This window comes from Phyllostomus discolor, chromosome 7 (genome assembly GCF_004126475.2).
Source record: "Phyllostomus discolor isolate MPI-MPIP mPhyDis1 chromosome 7, mPhyDis1.pri.v3, whole genome shotgun sequence".
In the NCBI taxonomy this organism is placed as follows: Eukaryota; Metazoa; Chordata; class Mammalia; order Chiroptera; family Phyllostomidae; genus Phyllostomus; species Phyllostomus discolor.
In genome coordinates, this window is record NC_040909.2 from 125,766,776 (window position 1) to 125,786,052 (window position 19,277).

A 19,277-nucleotide genomic window follows, 5' to 3' on the forward strand; every position below is an offset into this window, starting at 1 on the left:
GCCTCACAAAATTGACGGGAAAGCTGGAAAACTGATGTTCCAGAAGGCATGAAATGGATTAAAACACAATCAGAATACCAGCACAGCTACCACTGATGTCACCACCATAGAACACTCCCCACTGTCACTGAAGGCACCAGTATCACCGGTCTGGCACCCCTCTGCCATTGGCTGCTCAACTGCACTGCAGCTGTCCCTGTAACTTCTAACTTCACGGCACTCTCTCCTCTAGACCATTGACCCAACATTTCCACATGAGGCATACAGCAGCCCTGAAATTAGGGTCAACATGCAGTTCAGGTTTCTTCTTGGTTTCAGAGCTCCGTTACCCGTCCTGTTACCTCATCGTTGCCCATTCTAATATAAGATGGAGTATTATGTTCCCTCACTCCGACGATCGAGTGAAAGGTAGCTTGAATGTGGGTTGACAAGTCAGATGTTCATAAATTGGTCATTCCTATACAATTTGTTAGGTTTTTCTCTTAGATTATTCGGTATTCAAACTTCAGAGCAAAGATCTCTTCCCATACAAAAGGTTTTTCAAATATTCATGTCCTATTAAGGCTTTCAAGTTTTTCAATAGTCTGGGCCACTGTTACATCAAATTGCTTTGATAGGCAGGCACTATTTGTATAGTTTGTTCTTGCTTTTTGCTGTGTAAAAGATGCTGAGGAAATAAATTCTTGACTTCTTGGTTCCAGAAAAAAATCATTTAAATTTCCTCTCTCAGATACGTAGATAAAGCAAGTGAACATTAATTGCCATCATTTGGGGGTCTTTACCCAAAACCTCCCCTTCTTGATACTCTTTGGTGAGCTCAAGGTTTTACTGTGACTACACGGGAAATTTTGTGTGCAGGTTAAGGAGTGCCTGGATGGCAGGGTTTCAATAACTTCCACTCCGATACGCAAATTTAAATCCTCTTTGATAGAATGGTGTGCTCTCAGCTTAAACCTACAAAAGGCCTTCCAAACCAGGCTCACTGCAAAGAAATATGGGGCCTGGACAGAAGACAGAGGTTCAAAGCCAAGGTCTATTGCTCATTGGAAGAGGACGGATTCGAGCTGAACATGCAGCTGATGTTGAAGTTCTCGATCCCAAAGCTGTTGGGAGCACTTTGAGGATAATGCCTTGGCACGGGAGTAAACCGAATAGTTCTAAAACAGCAGGTCCTTTGGCGGCAGATAACAATAGGAATATCCAACTACTCTCCCTCGAAGAATCGCTATGACAGGTGCGGGAATCTGGACCAGCACTGTCATTTTGCTAAAGCACCTTGAGATGCAGTTCATTTGAACAGTAAAGAAATTAAAGACGCAGCTTCATTTGTCCCATCAAGCCGGTGAGGCAGAACATTTTAGTTAAGTGGAACTTCTACCCACAAAAGATCTCCATTACAGCCATGCCCTACTTTTTACAGAGCCCTCTGTGTGTATCTTGGGAGGAGATTCTTGGTACATGTATACTGAGGTGACACACACTTGGACTAGGGGATCAGTAAGGCCACCACTGTGCTGACAGGAAGGTGCACCACAGGTCAAGCCTTGAAGGACAAGGCCACACTGCCTTCAGTGCCTTTTCTATCTGTGTTACGCCTGTCCGCCTACATCTGTGGCGTGGCCCTAACCTTCTGCAAAGACTGACTTGTCATTCATTCGATGAGTGTATTTTAGAGTTTTACCAAGCGAGACCTCATGATTAAGTATAATAAGCACTAGACTGGCAATGAGTAGACCAAGTTGATTTCCAGACCTCATAAACATTTAATTACCTGTGCAAATAAAGACAGACAAGTTATTCTCTCTAAACCTAGACCTCATCTGTAAAATCCATAAAATGTCCAGAGTCAGGCTGCTTCTGACGACAACCCAGAGTCACCAATAGGCTCCAATGGGACAATGAGCGTCACATTGCTCCGACGATTGGACTGAACAGTGCGTAAATGTACGAGATCACCTAATTCATCTTTACATTGTAACTGGCACATTTGGAACTGGCAAGGGCTCGTCTGAAATAACATTTCTCAGAGGAGTTCAGGACTTTCGATCATCACTCCCCCAAGGCTTTTAAAGAGAGTCACAAGGCTAACCCCCCACTGCCACACTCAGCGTATGAAAAGCCCATTTAGCTGTCATCCCTTGCTCTTGGCAGGCTCTCAGGGAATGCCAGCAAACGTCTGAAATTGGAACAGCAACCCACCAAGCACATCCAAATCTTTCATCAAACTGTGCCTAGTTTAGAAGCAATATTATGTTAACATTACCCCCACGGCGGATTATTTCTAATGAAACCAGCCTGCCAAGGTGAAATGAGAGCATGTGTCACAGAGAAGCATAGCTGGGTTGCTCTGAGAATTCCGCTTACAAGTAAATATCCTTTTCAATTAAAGATGAGCAAAAAGGTTCCAGAGAAGATCAAGACACCTTTAAATCTGCAGCCTGTCCCTTAAACTAAAATACAAGCAAACCTTTTACGTTCCTGAAAGTAATGAGAATAGAAATTTCTGATTCTGCTTATTGAGGCAGATCCTGCTGATGTCTACACTCTCCTGATTGCAGGCTAGCACACTTCAAAGGCAGACGCAGTGTTTTCAAGCAGGATGTGGAAGATGCCAGCGCAGTCTTCAAGTTCAGCCTCTGCACTGTCATCATTTCCTTCCTCTCCTTCCTTGCTCCCCCATCTTCTACCTCCCCTGTAGCCACCTCGTGCTAGACCCCAACGTTTTATGGTTCTTCATTTGCTGGGCACCATAATAGGCTCTGGAAATGGGTAAGACATGGGTCCTGGCATTGAATACTCTGCATTCAGCCAGTCATTTGTTCCTTATTTCAGTCTCAGACCCAATACTTCCCCTATAATGCATGCTCATCCTTCCACACCCAGAAAGACTTAAAAGCTCCTTCATTATGATTTAAATGTATCCTTCTTGAACATATAGCCATTCTAATATTTATGTTGCATTTATTACAATTGTTAACTTATGGATTGCTACTGAATCAATGATCAAGTCTTTTGTCTTTGTACCCCAATATTCTGCATAGTATATGGCACAAAATAGGTGTTTAAAATATTTGTGGAATAAATGATTCCCCAATCCAATCATTTCCCAGCCTAACATCTCATTTCTAGCCTTTCTTAAACCTATTTCTGCCCCCTCCAACTAAGTTTCGTATGCTCCTGAATAGTTCATGCATTTTTAAAAGATATGTATTTATTTTTAGGGAGAGGGGAAGGGAGGGAGAAAGAGAGGGAGAGAAACATTGATGTGCAAGACATATATCAGTCGGTTGCCTCTCACATGCCCCCAACCAGGAACCTGGCCCACAACCCAGGCATTTGCCCTGACTGGGAATTGAACTGGTGATCTTTCAGTTTGCAGGCTGGTGCTCAATTCACTAAGCCACACCAGCCAGGGCAGTTTATGCACTTTTGATATCTCTGTGGCCTAGCTTATGTGTTCCTTAAGGTTAGAGGGCCCTTCGATTCATGCCTACTGAAAACCTACCTATTTGTAATGTGTTATTTTAAAAATCTCACAAAAACCACAAAAAATGCAGACTAAGAAGAACCTGGCCAGCCCTGGCTGGCGTAGCTCAGTGGATTGAGCACAGGCTGTGAACCAAAGTGTTGCAGGTTCGATTCCCAGTCAGGGTACATGCTTGGGTTGCAGGCTATGACCCCCAACAACCACACATTGATGTTTCCCACTCTCTCTCTCTCTCTCTCTCTCTCTCTCTCTCTCTATCTCCCTCCCTTCCCTCTCTAAAAATAAATAAATAAAGTCTTTAAAAAAAACTTAAAAAAAAAGAAAGGTAAAAAAAAAAGAAGAACCCAGCCTTTCAAATGTACTAAAGTAACTTGCCACAACCAAATCTAAAGGCAGAGCTCGAGCTAAAATCTAAGGTTCCTAGCTTTGGACCTGTGTAACTGGCCCAGCCACCTCACCTATAAACAGGATGGCCCATATCATGGGTGGCCCCATGTGAAACACTTCTGAGACTTCAAAAGAGTCCTATTAATAATTACACCAAGACAACAAGTGTAAATCAAGGCATATGGTCAACCTTCCTTAATCTCACCCTGTTAAAGCTGTGTTGAGATCACACGGGCCCTGTTTAACAAAGAATTCTACATCACCTAGGTCTTTCTCTTAATGGCAACCTGTGGTATAACTAAGGTGACATAAGCCATTAACAAGTTATTTTGTACTTTAGTTCTGTGTTTCAAAACAACGGCAACAGCAAACACACACGCACAGCACTGTGACGAGCGTTCCTCTCTAGTAACTCTACAAACTATTGTAATAACAGGTACCTTTTGGGTTCTGGAGTCAGATACACTTGTGTTGGCCACATGACTCCACCATTTATTACTGCGTAAGCCTCTGTCTCTTCATCTGTAAGATGAAGACAGTGGGGCCGGTCCAACAGAACTTCTCATTCACTCACTCAACAAGTATTTGTTAAGTGCTTCTCAAGTATGAAATATTGTGCTGGATTTTGGGGATACCATGCTCAGCAAACCACTGCTCTCTATTACAGTCAAGTCAGAAAGACAGATATTGAGCCCAGATGAATGTATTCCCCCAAACAGAGGTGAGCGCTATGACACTGTACTACTACATAACACAATAACCTGATCCATGTGGGGGGGTCATGAAATGCTGAGGACATGATGTTTATCTTGAGAGCACAAGAGTAAGTTCCAGGGAACTAGGCAGACAAAGAAAGTTTTCTCCTAGGAAGAGTAGGAAATGGCATGTGCAAAGTCCCTGTGTCCATGTGGAACGTGACCTAACAGAGAAACAAGAGACCTGGGTGACTGGACCACAGGAAGTGAGGGAGAACATGGTGGGACTCTCAGCTGGAGAGGGAGGCAGGGACAAAACAAGAAATGACTCTGTTGGCCATACTAAGCATCTCTAGTTTTCTGTGTTCTTTTTTGTTTGTTTGTCTTACAAAGAGCAAAGGAGTGTTAAAGACTCTTAAGTAGGTAGTCGATGGAAGAACAGAGGGGAGAAGATCAGTTCCCATAATCAGATTGACATTTGAAGAGATCACTCTCATTGTAGAATGAAGAGTGGATTACAAGAGGGCCAGGACACACTCAGGAAGACCAGACAGCCAGCTCTTACAGGAACTCTGGCGAGAAGGTGAGAAGTGGGAGTGGTTCGCACTAGGATGAAGACAGACCAGGTGTGAGAAGGAAAAAGAAAAAGGTAAAATGAACAGCTTTAGTGATGGTGGGGTAAATCAAAGACAATGGCAAAAACGATTTCTAAGTTCTGTCTGGTCATGTCTTTCACTGAAATGGAGAATACTAAAAGTAAAACTGGGCTTGGAAAAAGGTTATACATCTTCCTGTATATAATGGTGTAGCCTTAAAATATGCAGGTGGTGATACTGAATAAAAATGTGGATATACAACTGTGAGGCTCTGAGGTGAGATCTAGACCAGAGACCAAGTTCGGAGGTCATCCCTGATGAGGTGGTAATGGCAGCTGTGCACAACATCAAAGAGACTCCTGAGAGAAAACAGAGAGGAAGAAAAATGAAGAGATGGAGGTCCAAGACCCCGCTTTGAGAAACACTTTAGTATTTAATGGCAGGTTAGAAAAGAGAGATGCTGCGAAGAGAAAGAAGCATCAGCCAGGATGGAGGAGGCAACCTAAGAGAGTGGGGCATCTTGGAGTGTTCTGGAAGGAGGCAAGAACCAGTAGTGTCAGACACTGAGGTCAAGAAGATATGGACTGAAACATGGTCGTTGGAGTAAGTGGCATGACGTCATCAGTGACATTAAAGAGTTCGTGGGAGGGGCGTGAGGGCAGAAGCCAGACGGCATAGAAAGGAAATGGCGGCCCCAAGTGTAGATCATTTCTGTGAGAAGTTGGGCTCCTTACACTGGAAAGGATTAGAGAAGTATTAGAAGAAGAATAGTCAGAAGAGAGAAAAATATACTAGTACAAGGGAATTTTGTTTTTTAAACTGAAGAGAGTTAAGCGTGTTTAACTATTTATGGAAAGATCCAGTTGAGAGGACTCATTGATAGTGTAACATCCCTATGAGGACAGAAGGACAGGTAGAATCTAAAGCACAAAGAGGGGTTAGCCGTAGGCGGAGGAACACCCCAATAATGTAACAGGAGCTCAAGGGACAGGTATCGTTTGAAAATGTTCTGGTCTGATGGCGTCAGTTTCCTCTGAAAGCAGGAGGAGATATCAGAAGCTCCAAGCAAAATCACATAAAACATGGTCAGATGTTGGGTCAGAGTGACTGGTCATTGTGGACAGTAGGGGAGAAAGCGGATGGGCCGTAAGGAGGACCATATGAGGGTGTGACTGTGAATTTCCTGTGCTACCACAGTGTCCCATTGTGTGGATTTCTCTAGCTGTAGATCCGGAAAAACAGAACATCAAGTCACGACTTTTGCTCTCGTCCCTGTGAGAAAAAGGCAAATTGGAGAGGAGCAAGGAGAAAAGGGTGGGTCTGAGGACCACAGCTAAACTCCCTCTTCACACGTAGGTGTTACAGGCTACTGAGCGGCCCTCTTCCTGGCACCCCAGACTTACAGCGAAGGCCAAAAGCCGGGACCCAGTTGCCATGTGTAAGCCACATCCTAAGCGGGGCCTCCAACACTGGCTGCCAACAATTGAGGTCCCTGCCCCACTCCCTTTCTGCAATTTCCACCGCCAGGACCTTCTAAGCCGAGGCTCAACAGGCCCCACGACCACAGGACTTTCTTCCAAAACCCCATCGCCCACCAAACATGCACAAGCCTCTTCACACACCTCATCATTATTTTAAAAAAGAAACAACCACCACAAAACAGATGCAGCAGGAGAGGTCCAAACTTTCTGAAGGATGCAGAAGTGGTCAGAAAATTATGGTCTTTGTTCAAGGCTGAAAGGAAAGCGGGGAGAAGGGAGAGAAAGAGTCATAGGTCTTTTGGTCTCAGTGTGTTATCTCTACCGCAACACATCAATTTCATTAACCACATGTGCAACTCGTGACATGTAGGTAACAAAGCTCACATGCGTGTTACCTAAGGGCCTGTAGTTCATGCTGAACAATCCCATTCATTGTTGTTTTCTCCTCTCTGTGCTTGTGTCGCTCTGGCAATCTCTGCATTAATGCTCTCGTTCTTCCCAAGCTCAACAAGGAAAACAGAGATAAGAAAAGTCTGGTAAGATTCTCTCTCACAGCTGCTTTTCTTCTGCAGCTCATATTTGCCTAGGCTAACCAAGCGACACATGCTCTGCCCATCTCGCCTTCGCCACTGCTGTGGGACAGAAGGGGAGCGTTGCCACCTCTCTGTCCTGAGAACATGGGGGTTTCACTTCCTAGTCTCAGCTCCTTGTTTCTGGAAAACACAGAAGCGCTGCCATTGGAAGGCTCTGGCTAAATGGTTCCTGACTACAAATGCGTCACCCCGCCCCTGAGACCTGGGGGACGTGGCAGGCACCTCTCCCGGGCTCCGAAAAGAGCAAGGGATGACTGCCAACATTTCAGTCCCTCCGGTGCGATAAGATCTTACCTTAGTGCAAATCCATCACTGAGCTCCAAAGCAGTGACTTCCTCTCCCTTTTCCAAAACCAGCACTCGACTGTTTGATGAGTCATTGGTTCCCTGACATTTGTAAAATACACTTGAAATGCTCCCAGAGGGAGGAAAGTTATACTGTAATCAAACCACACTCTCTCTCCTTTGCCTTCCCCTCCTCCACCAGCCTCTACAAGTGAGGAACCTACCAGCTTAACAGAGGGGGCCTCTGGAGCAATGGCCCTGGCTCTTCTAAAGCAGCTGAGTGAGCTGGTTCGTGGGTATTCAGAAAAAAGAAATGAATGAGGCATCTCCCCAGCTTCCCACAGAATCAGGATCCTCCAGTTTATCCTTTAACTGAAAAAGTTCAGAGCAATAAGACAAGCCCAGTGGCTGGGTACAGCACTTGAGGGGTGCTGGCGGCCAGGTTAAAGTCGGTCAAGGACCAATAGGTGCTACCGAGGGAGCCAGGCACTGAGGGGAAGCTAGTGAGGACAGCACAGGGACCGGGCGGGCGGCCAGCCTTGTGACCAGGTGGCACACAGAAGAGCTGAACTAGTGGAGATGGTCAGGTGGCAAAAAGTTAGAAATTGAATCAAGAGTTCTCAAACGCGTGGCTGGTTTGCCTTAACCCTTGCAAATGATGTCTTTGTTGGACTCTCTCTTTCCCCAACCCCTTTGAGCAGGCCTTCCGTTTCTTACCAGGCCAGACCAGTAACAGAAAAGAGCCACCTTCTCCTCCTCCCCAGGGAGAAATCCCCAAAGAAGACCTCGAGACGACTAGAAGAAAGAGATGCAGCAATGCAAACCCAGAGGTAACCATCTTCATGCACTGAACAAAATGCCAACTTACGCTTCCTATATAAAACCCTTTCTATTCCAAGGTCAGAAATTATTTTAATACACGGAACACAGCTATTATTATAGCTAAGGCATTATAATATGAAGACTGTGCATCCTCCTCATACTTTCTTGGCCACCCAGATCTTATTGGCTCCAGCTGTCTGCTTCTCGTCACCCCAAGTGGAAACTCACCACGGGGGAGGGGGCAAGAAGTATCATTGTCCCACAGTTTGTGGAAGCCAAAACTTTGAATAAACTAAACTAGGCCAACTCCAGAAGCTCAGCTTGTGGAAGGGAGGGGTCATTAGAACAGGAACGAGTATTTCACTGCCAGTACATTCTCAAACACAGCTGCTAATAACATTTTAAAGGTCATATGTTAATAGGATAAAGATAACAGAAGTGGTGTGAAAGCTAGATTTGGAGACACATAGAAAATGTAATAGAAGGGAGTGCCCTTTTTTCTATTTTTTAAAGTTAAGATTATTGAAGTGACATTGGTTAACAAAATGATGTAGGTATCAGGTGTACAATTCTATAATACATCATCTGTATATTGTATTATGGGTTCACCACCCCAAGTCAAGTCTCAGAAGGGAGCACTTTTTAATGGGAGAGTTCACTCAATACCAAAGCACCCAGTTCCCCCACTTGGTCACACCCCTAAGGCGGTGCCCAGATGGCTTTGCTTCTTGGGACCCAGAAGGAAGTGCCATAATAATACTAGTTGTTCCTGTTCCTAAGATCCTTCAAGGCTTCGGACCACTCTCTGAAGTCACTCTTATTAAGGCCTAGTTCAAGTATAACACACAGACAAAAGGCACATTTTCACTACCGAACCCCAAGTATCACCCACCCCTGAACATCCCCATTTCTGAGCCTATAAAAGCTACCTTCTTGTTATTATTATTGTCAATAAAACTTTCTCAGGAGCAAAATAGGGTTGAATTCAGGAGTTAACTTTGCCCCCAAATACTTGGACTCCTGTCATCATGAGGACGGGTCCTAAGTGCACGTGTTGCCAAAGACAAACCGGCACTTCTATGTTCAAATCTCATGAAACTGTCTGTGTCTCCTTGGGAAAAAAACTTCTGGTTTGCAAGTGCAAAAGGGGGATGCTTTACCTGAATTCAGAGCAACAGAACTATTTATCATGTCAACAGATATACAATTAAGTCCTCACTTAATGTAGATAATCTTACAACTTTAAGCAGAACGGCATATACTCAAACCAATTTTGCCGTAGGTTAATTGATAGAAAAAAAGAGTCAAGTTCCCGTGGAATCTCATTAACGTTGTAATAAGACAACCTTGAACAAAATTGTTACCGACAAGTCTCGGTTCTTGCCTCCTGATACAGAACTGAGACCAGGAACAATAGCAAAGCCAAATTTATTGCAGCTCCGCAAAGGGCAAGAACCCTAAGATAGGGCCCCAGGTTCTGCCCCCCAAGTGTGGGGCTTAGGATTTTTATGGCTTGGGAACATGGAAGTTGCTGGGGCTGACCAATCAGGAGGCAGGTTAGCAGGCTTTTCCTCTTTTGGAACACTGATGCCCAGGTCCACATCAACAGAGCCCAGCGTCCTGGGATTGTGCAGCACTTACTATGGGATGCAGAAAGGAAATTTCCCAACCTGGTGTTGAGTTTGTCTCTGTGGTTGGTGGCTTAGCTTTAGATCTGAAAAACAAACTTAAAAGAAGTCAGGGTAGTTCCTGGACCATTGTTTTATAACTATTGATAACTGCTGTAGCTCTGGCAGGACTTGGAGCAATTTGTTCTGGGAGGGTTTACACTGATGGAGTAATTTGTTCTGAGAGGGCTTGACTCAATGGAGCAATTGGGGGAATATTTTATCCTACTTGTTTCAGAAGGATGTTATTCGAGGATCTGCTGCATGGGATGTGGGTTTGTGCAAGTAACAGAGAGCTGTTTGCTATGACCTTGACAGCACTGAGCTCATCTTGTGCTTTTAGAGTAGAAGGAAAGAGAGAGATCAGATCTCTCCTCCTCTCTCTCTTCTAACTCCCAGTTAAAAATATTTTCTCACTAGGAAAATAAAAGATATTTTCTTCTGGTGTTAAATAAGGGGTAGAATTTGAATCAACCTGCTTCCCACTCCAACAAAAAACTCAAATGGCCCTGGCTGGCGTAGCTCAGTGGATTGAGCGTGGGCTGGGAACCAAAGTGTCGCAGGTTCGATTCCCAGCCAGGGTACATGCTTGGGTTGCAGGCCATGACCCCCAGCAACGACACGTTGATGTTTCTCTCTCTCTTCCCTCTCTAAAAATAAATAAATAAAAATCTTTTTAAAAAAACCTCAAATGGCTATGAACCTGCTCGACCATCTTCCTACTGGGAGTGGACAGCTCGACTCCCTCACATCCAGTGTAGCTAAAGGAGAGAAGAAAGAACGTCGGGTCATGACTGAGAACTCTGGACCTGACCTTGAACAGATGTTGCTTGGGATCCCAGCTCTGTCACAGACCTGTGATCTCGGGCAAGCGAATTCACATCTCTGAACTTTAGCTTCCTCATCTATAAAATAGGTCCATTCCTATACTTCACTTCTGGATTTTCAGGTGACCAATTTGTCCCAGTGCACTTGGGACTGCCAGAGGGTGAAGATAGAGTAAGGTTCATCGGCCACTCATCTATCACATTATGATAATCAAATCTGTGTGAGGCACTATGCAAAGTTCTCTGAAAATAGTGATGAACAAGACAAGACCCCCTGTTTTGACATGGGGGAAATAAATACACAGATTAAACTCTAACACTGACTTGAGATATTACAGAGGTGGTAAAGTGAAGCCTTAAGAAAGGAAAGAGATGAAAAATTATTAAAGATTATGAAATCAGTTGATTAAAATGGAAATGCTCACCCTGGATGGTATGGTTCAGTGGATTGAGCACCAGACTGTGAAGCAAAGGGTTGCTGGTTCGATCCCCAGTCTGGGGCATATGCCTGGGCTGCAGGCCAGGTCCCCAGTGATGGGCATGCGAGAGGCAACCACACATTGATGTTTCTCCCCCTTTCTTTCTCCCTATCCTCGCCTCCCCTCTCTCTAAAAATAAAATCTTTAAAAAAATAAAATTAAATAATTTTTAAAATGGCAATGCTTTTTCAATGGCAAAGTACTACTAGAAATGTAAAATAATGAAAACACATGGTGAGCATGACCAGCTGATCGTGATTTGCCCAAGACCTGCCTGGCTTTACCACTGCACATCTTTCAGTCACGGCACCTGCTTATCCTACATGGGGGTCCAACTCAAATGCCTACAGGCAGACATAGCAGATGAATGGACTCAGGTGAGTGTGAAAAAATAAAAGCACAAACACAGTTTTTAAAATGGCAACTCGTAGCCCACCCAGAGTGTACAGAAAGGGGCAGCTGGCAACCTCCGACAGCGGCCACAAACCGTGGTCCGAAGGCCATACCCCATCAGCCGCCCATTTTGGCCCAGCTGACAAGCTAAGAATAGTTAAAATTTTTAACAGTTGGGGAAAAAAATCTAAAGAAAAACAATATTCTTTTTTTATTTTTTACTTGTAGAGAGAGGGAAAGAGAAGGAGAAAAACATTGATTGGTTGCCTCTTGCACATCCCCAGGCGTGCACCCAGCTGGCAACCCAGGCATGTGCCCTCACCAGGAATCAAACCGGTAACCTTTCTGTCTGCGGGATAATGCCCAATCCACTGAGCCACACCTGTCAGGGCAGAGCGCTGCTTCTTGAAGCATGAAATAGAAAGCAGTTGATGAATAAAGAGTCAGCTGTAACAGATTTGACTTCAAATTAAGGAACTGATATAATTACCTCAAATTTAGTTGTCTACACACAAAGTTTATTGAAACAAAGCAAAGCCCATTAATTTATGGTTGCTTTCAGGCTTTAAGGGCAGAATTGAGTAATTAAAGACTGAATGGCAAAGCCTTTGACAGGAAACATCTGCCAGTCACCGCCTTAGTCCGGAGATGCGTGCCTGCAGGGCAGCCCACCGGTGGTTGATAGGCACTGTAGCCTACAAACAATGACAAAGTAAATTGTTATTTTTATGTTTTAAAGGAGGCCAAAAATCTGGATTTTCATGTGACACTGGTTGATTTTTATATTTTGGCATCTAATTTATTTTTAAAATATCACGTGGGCACCACAAAGCCAGTTCCCAGGTCACCGTTTTGCAAAGTGTGACGTGCATCTACGTCCTTGGCTAGCGCGCATCCCAAGAGGTGATCGTGCCAGCTCCTTCATTAGGGGGCAGATCTGTTACCCATGCCGCTATTCACCCATGGCTTCCCATTTCAAATTTGTTTACAATTCACTTGCTTCACCTGTTGGTGCCTTTCTGGGATCATCGCTTTTTCTCAACCGCCTCTAGTAGCGTTTTCCCACCCTAAATAAAAGAAACACCTCCTGCCCTTTACCCTCACCCTGCGTTTTTGTTCATTTCTCCTATTTCCTGTGTCTTCAAAGGGCAGTCTCCACTCACTGCCTCCAGTGTGGTCTCCCATTCTCCCCTCCGCCCAGCACAGCCTGGCTGCTTTTCAGACCACTTCATTAAATGCGCTTCCAGGAAGGTCGGAGATGACCGACCACCTTCTTGCAAAATTCAATGGATGCTTTCAGATTCCCGTCGAACTTCCCTCTGGCATTTGACATCACCAACCACTTCCTCCACTTTGAAAGTGCCTTTATTCTTGGGTTTCACAATACTCTCTCCCTTTTCACATTCTCACTTACCTCTCAGGCTGCTCCTTCCATTTTTTTTTCCTTTTTTCCTGGCTTGATTTCATTGAACTAATATTTATTGAACACCTGACTTCCAAATGTAGCCCGTATGCATCTCGCTCAACCAGAAATACAATTTTATTTCCCTGCAATAAATTTTATTTCTAATCTCAGCTTCCAGCTTATGTGGCTTATGTAATGTTTGAATTCAGTCTTTCCTGAGGCTCCCATCTTTCCCCAGGGTCACACCACAATCCGGGAAATGGAAAATGGGAGAATTGTAACAGGCATGCACGCCTTTGCTCTAAATGGCTCCAGGTCCCTTGAGCTTTGCCTGCCTCCTGTTCCCAAGCTATGGCCAGGACACCCAGGGCCTGAGGTTCCACCTGCCTAACAGGATCCTGCAGCACATCCTGGAGTATAGTAATCACCACCTGTGCAGATCCACAGACTCGCCCTTGGTACTCTTAATGGCTATTTCTTTCCATCTCTTCAGTGGGTTTAGGTTTTCCCAAATGGCAGAAAATCTATTCATTTCAAACTACTTCTGCTCCCTGCCCCAACTCGGCAAAATGCCCCAAAGCTGTGAAAACACCTTAAAAGGGCATGCCTTCCCTGTGGGAAGTGGGGAGAAAAATGGAGGGAATTTTTTCCCCACTTATGTTTTGGAGAGGTCTCCTGCCATAATCCTTATGCCATCTCTGAGAAGTGGGTGCAATTTTGCTACTTTACAGATGAAAAAACTTAGATTTTAAGTTGCCCAAGGCCATGTAACTACAAATCTCCAGTTTTTAACCATTGCCTAATGTGGCCTGTCTCCTTGCTTCTGTGTTAATCTCTGGTGGTCTTCCTCTTCCAGAGTGCTGCAGACAGCCTCAAGGGTGCGGGGGAGCACCCATCAGTCCCTGAAACTCTGCATGAGAAAACTACCCAAAGGCAGGGAAAGAACCACCTGAAGGAGGAGCTCACACACAGTACCCAGAGCTCACACACGGATTGGAGTTTTGCCCATTCCAAATAGCCAGGGTGCAAAATTTTCTAGGGCAGGGACATCATATCCACTCTGACATTTCAACCCAAACTGGGCATCCTTGCCAAGAGGGGTCAAGGTCATAGGATGATAAAATTATGACAGAGACTTTAATGTGGACATAACCATTCAGGAGGATCTATGGGAGGAGCTAGGGATTATGGGAGGAGTTCTCACTCTCTGTCATCAGGAGAGCCCTCCAGGAAGAACTCTGAGTTTACAACAGGGCTCCGTGGTATTAACAGTTCCTCCCCTTAACTTCCTCTTCCCCTCTGTAAAGTACTCCTCCATCTTTGTCCAGTGCAGTGCACACATATGATTCACCATGTCTCCACACACTGGATTGCAACCCTTTCCTTCCCCCCGCAAATACATCCTTTTGGTGATGGAATACCTAGGCAATTCTGTTTTTTATGGTCAACAGAGCTTTCTGGAAATGCAGTCCCTCACCCTCTCCCTGCAAAAAGAAATGCAACCTAGACAGGAAACACCGCCAATCTCAGCTGGGCCTCCAACAATCTGTATTTACCCAGCCTACAAATTCAAACATCTAAATCTTGTTCCTCACTGTCCCACACAGCCCCTCTGCTCAAAGCTATGGGAGAATTCCCATCTCTTTCACCACTTCCCACCCACAAGGCAGCTGGGTCCTGACTCAGCAAAGAGATAGTGAGAGACAGATGAAGTAAGAGGAATACAAAGAGGAGGAATCATCCCCTTCTTCCCCAAAACCACAAGGGAAAACGGGATCTGGGATTTGTGGGCTGTGGCCCTTGGGGAGTTATGCAAACCCAAATGGCACCAAACACCACTTTTGTTCAGAGACTTTTTTTTAAGCCAACTCTCCTAAAAACAATTCAGAATGCTTTTGCACTTAGAAACGATGTGGCTGCTTTCCTGGTTTACGCTATTTCAGTGAGTTCATTTTAGAAAGGCAGTTTCTGAATACATCCACTAGAGCAGGACCACCGTGCTAGCAGAGCAGTTGTCAACTTGCTCAGTGAAAGCATGAATGGACCAAGGTCTCAATCTTAAAAAGAAAAAAAACACCCCAACTTAAAATAGTCTCCCAGACCTCATTTTAATAGAGTCCCTGTCCATTCAGAGACTTTCATAAATAACCTCACAATTAATGACATGTGTTTATCTGCAAAGCCACTCACCTGAAATACACAGTGGTTGATGTTCTCTCTGGATATGGAGTTTATTTATGAGAAAGAAAGACTTGACCAAGGATAAAAATAGAGCAGTGGTATGCAACTAAATTTGCAACTGCTCTCCCCAAAAACCTTGGGTGTAACCTATTTTGAAAAGAGTTCAATCTGAGGTGATATAGAAATATAGCTGAACAAGGAGCTTGCACCTATGAAGAAAAACGGAATTGACCCTTCTCCCTTGTAATTCTGATGGGAGACAGAATTACTGCATTGAATAGGTGGACCCTCTGTTCTCGGATGCATTTTATGCAGAATTATATTTAGATTATATTATGTAATTATTGCATAATCAAAGTCAGTGTACTGAAAAGTTCGATCCTGTCACACCTTTCTTTTTTTTTAATATTTATTTATTTTTAGGGAGGGAGGGGGAGAGAGAGAGAGAGAGAGAGAGAAACATCAATGTGCGGTTGCTGGGGGTTATGGCCTGCAACCCAGGAATGTACCCTGGCTGGGAATCGAACCTGGGACACTTTGGTTCCCAGCCCGTGCTCAATCCACTGAGCTATGCCAGCCAGGGCTCTGTCACACCTTTCTTGAGAATTTTCAATGATTTTCCATTGCACTTAAATAGAACTCAAGCAAAATTCTGCAATGGGGGTCTAGAAGACCTACTGGCCTGGTCCCTACCAGTCTTCCCACTGTGCCCTGGCATACTGTTTTCTTTCAGGCGGTCACACATCCCCAGATCTTTCCAACCCCCGGGCCTTGGCCACGCGCTTGCTTCTTGTCCCTGTTCCTCTTGAGGCCAGCTCTTCTTATCGTCCAAGCCTTTGCTGTAACACATTGACAGGGCTCATCTCTTTCCAGCCCTTCAGTCCATGCCTGTGTCCTTATGTCAAAGCACATGTCACAGCTAAACCATGGGGATTTTAGAAGAGGTCTCTTTCTCCCCTTAAAGTAAGCTCTACAACATCAGGAACCATGTTTATCTTACTTACTCTTTTATCCCCTGTGGCAAGGATAGGTACTGGCATATGGTAGATGCTCAATAAATCATTATTGACTATTAAATAAAGGAGGAGTCATATTCCAATTGGTGTCTACCAAGCTTTTATCCTACCCCAAACAACAAAGTTCAATTCAAGCATTCTTCTCCATTCCCATCTTTGTTCTTCCCCTTTTCATAAAGTCTTTCCTGAGCTTCTCGCCTTTCAGTGAAACAAGGCATATAAAGTGCCGGAGACAGGCCTGGAACATAGTAGCTTCCCGATGAACACAGGTGTCATTAGTGTTACCATATTCTCTTCTCCGGTGCATGTCTGTAGGTGTCTCCCAAACGCCAGTTTTTCTCTTACTACTTTCGTGATTTCTCCCACATGCCTGTACCATCTGTCCTACTTTTGTTGTAATGTATGTTTTATTTGACACGTCTTCCTTCTTAATTTTTTTAATTTCTAGAAATCTGAAGCCCATTTCACTGATCATAAAGGGGGAAACCATAAAAACTAACACAATGCAAACAAAACAATATGCTGTTTTCTTTTTTAAAAAGGGGGATTGGCCACTGTTAATAGATATCACAACACTAAGGAGAGCCTTTGCCCATGACACAATCAAGATTGAAAACATTCGAATGACTTCCTTACTCTGTGATTCATTATTAAAGCCATAACTGTGTCCATGTAAAATTGCTCCACCTACCATTCAGACCATTCTGTTTTTATATTATTATTAGAAATGTTTACTTGGCACATGTTACTATCGACCTTGACTGGTTAATTATTCTTTTATATCTATAACTTAGCCCACTGTCTTCACTCTCTGTATATTGTCCACAGATCTTATGTGGACACCTTATACAGCATATATGCTTAATAGAGTCTCAACTGAGCTTTGAACCAACTTGATCAAAAGAAATTACTCTTCCAAACTTCAGAATATTTTAAAAAGAGATAAGTGAGAATCTCTTTACTTTTCATGCCGTGAAGAGACCAGAAGCCAACACTAATTCATGGGCAAAATAAAGGCCAAAGAAAACCAGGAAAAAACTGGATGTGTGATTTATTATATTTAAGATTGGTTTATAAGGCTTAAATACGTCTGTCATAATTAACAGTAAATAAATGCAACTTTACAAAATCAGTATTTTGATACAGTACAGGACTACATGTCGTAACTGTGCATTGGAAAATTAGCATTTCTTCCATGCAAATCTCAAGTCTGCAGCACCATTTAGAAGCTCCCACTAAAAAACGCAAGCTGCAGTATTTATTACAAGCTCTACGCAGAGCACGAGGCTACCTAGACCAAGCATTAGAGAAAAACAGTGGAGTCATTCAGGCAAAATATGCAAGATTTGGTACAGGATTAAAATACTAACATTTTGTAATGTCCTGGTTTCAAATTAATAAATACAAACACAATATAAAAATATACACCAGTTGACAAGACGGCCCTGCGGAGGAGCAGAACGTTAGATCTCGCTCTCGTACGTGTGCAGGTACGTCTTTAGCGCCAGAATTTCTGAGTAGCTGCGGCTGGTCTTCCGGAAGAAATCCAGGCTGGTGAGATGTTCTATGTCTCGCACACGCGCTGTGTGCATCTTGATGAGCTCTTCTACCCATCTCGACTCATCCTCTGAGCTCTGCAATGGAAACAGAATGCAGTCGGCATCAGAATTTTCCAGAGGTTCTCCACACGGTCCGTTTGCTCCACGACCACGAACGACCTTGATGCACTCCCGCACCCAGGGCCAAGGTGTGCAACTCCTTCCTGGCCTTCCCCCGCCACTCGACCGCATTCCTGTCAGTGACGCGCCACAGATACCTGCCCTCAGCTGCCAACGTTTTCAACAGCAATTAGCTGTACCAAATAAACAAGACATGGGGTGTGAAAGGGCATCTGATTCTATCAGTTCTCAGAATATAAATCAAAATTAGGAAAACCAAAAGTCTTGGGGAATTCAGTAATTTGTTCCTTTTCCCTGCTGTCAAATGACAGCATTGTGCCCAGAGCACAAGTGATCCGGAATGCCCCCAAGGGAAGGGAAGAGTTTGTGCCCAATACACAAAATCACGTATGGGCGTCCCTCGTCTTTCAGAAGAGCCTGCTATGCCAGCTATGCCGTCTATTTGACTGCAATGAATGGGCAGCTGAATACGAGTCTGACCTGAAGCAGCTTAACGGACACACCTGGCACTTTGGGGCCCAGGAGACCTGGGTTGGGACTGTGGCTCTGCCACTTTCCAGCTATGAGGCTTTGGTCAAACCGGTTGACCTCTGCAGGCCTCAGTTTCTCCATTGGCTCACAAAGACAATAATGCTCAACTCAGCTGCTCCCTGGGAGGTCAGACGGAGGGGTGCTAGGGGAGGGTAAAGTACGAGAGCATGGAAAATGTCATGGAAAAAAAAGAAAGAAAATCTCTGTCTTGGCTACGTGCCAACCGCTGCCTCATCAGCACATATTCGAGCTGAAGTTCATCAGATCAGATGTCCCACCCCAATCAAGTTATTTCACGTCCAAGTTGAAACTAAAAAGCAATTCAGGAGAAGGGGTCCTCACATTTTAAAAATAACTTCTTTCACTTTTGAGGGAAGTCAAGAGCAAGAATGATATTTGAGAGCTCTGAGAATTATGGAGCAATGCCTACCTTCATTAGCAGACACGAAGCAGGAGGACCTTTGCAAATAATTCCACTCCCAAGTGCCCCTGGAATTGCTCTGGCTCCCAAGAGTCTTTCACAAGTTGAAGGACGGCTGTGCGTCCCAGGGCCGAGGACGCCCAGACGTGCCCTCGCCCAACACTTTCACCACTAGTGCTCTCAATGAACCAAAGCCCGAGAACCTGCAATGGGTTTTCTCGGAAAGCTCCAACCCACACAGACCTGGACAGGGAGCTACAGCAGCTTGTGCCAGTGCTAAATATGTACCACGAGGGTGTTGGTTCAGGAAACTGATGCCCGGCCATCCCAGGC

General features: G+C 44.5%; 1 protein-coding gene across 5 annotated transcripts in view; it reads right to left on the minus strand.

Moving 5' to 3' along the window:
* Nucleotides 1-17,346: 17,346 nt before the first annotated feature.
* The window catches only part of ENPP2 (ectonucleotide pyrophosphatase/phosphodiesterase 2), a 98,007-nt gene continuing 96,076 nt past the window's right edge, over nt 17,347-19,277 (minus strand). For all 5 annotated transcript variants that reach the window (XM_036031377.1, XM_036031376.1, XM_028533817.2 and 2 more), the window contains one exon: nt 17,347-17,947. In XM_036031377.1, the coding sequence (XP_035887270.1) occupies nt 17,777-17,947 (171 nt within the window). In that variant the 3' untranslated portion in view covers nt 17,347-17,776. The remainder of the gene's footprint in view (nt 17,948-19,277) is intronic.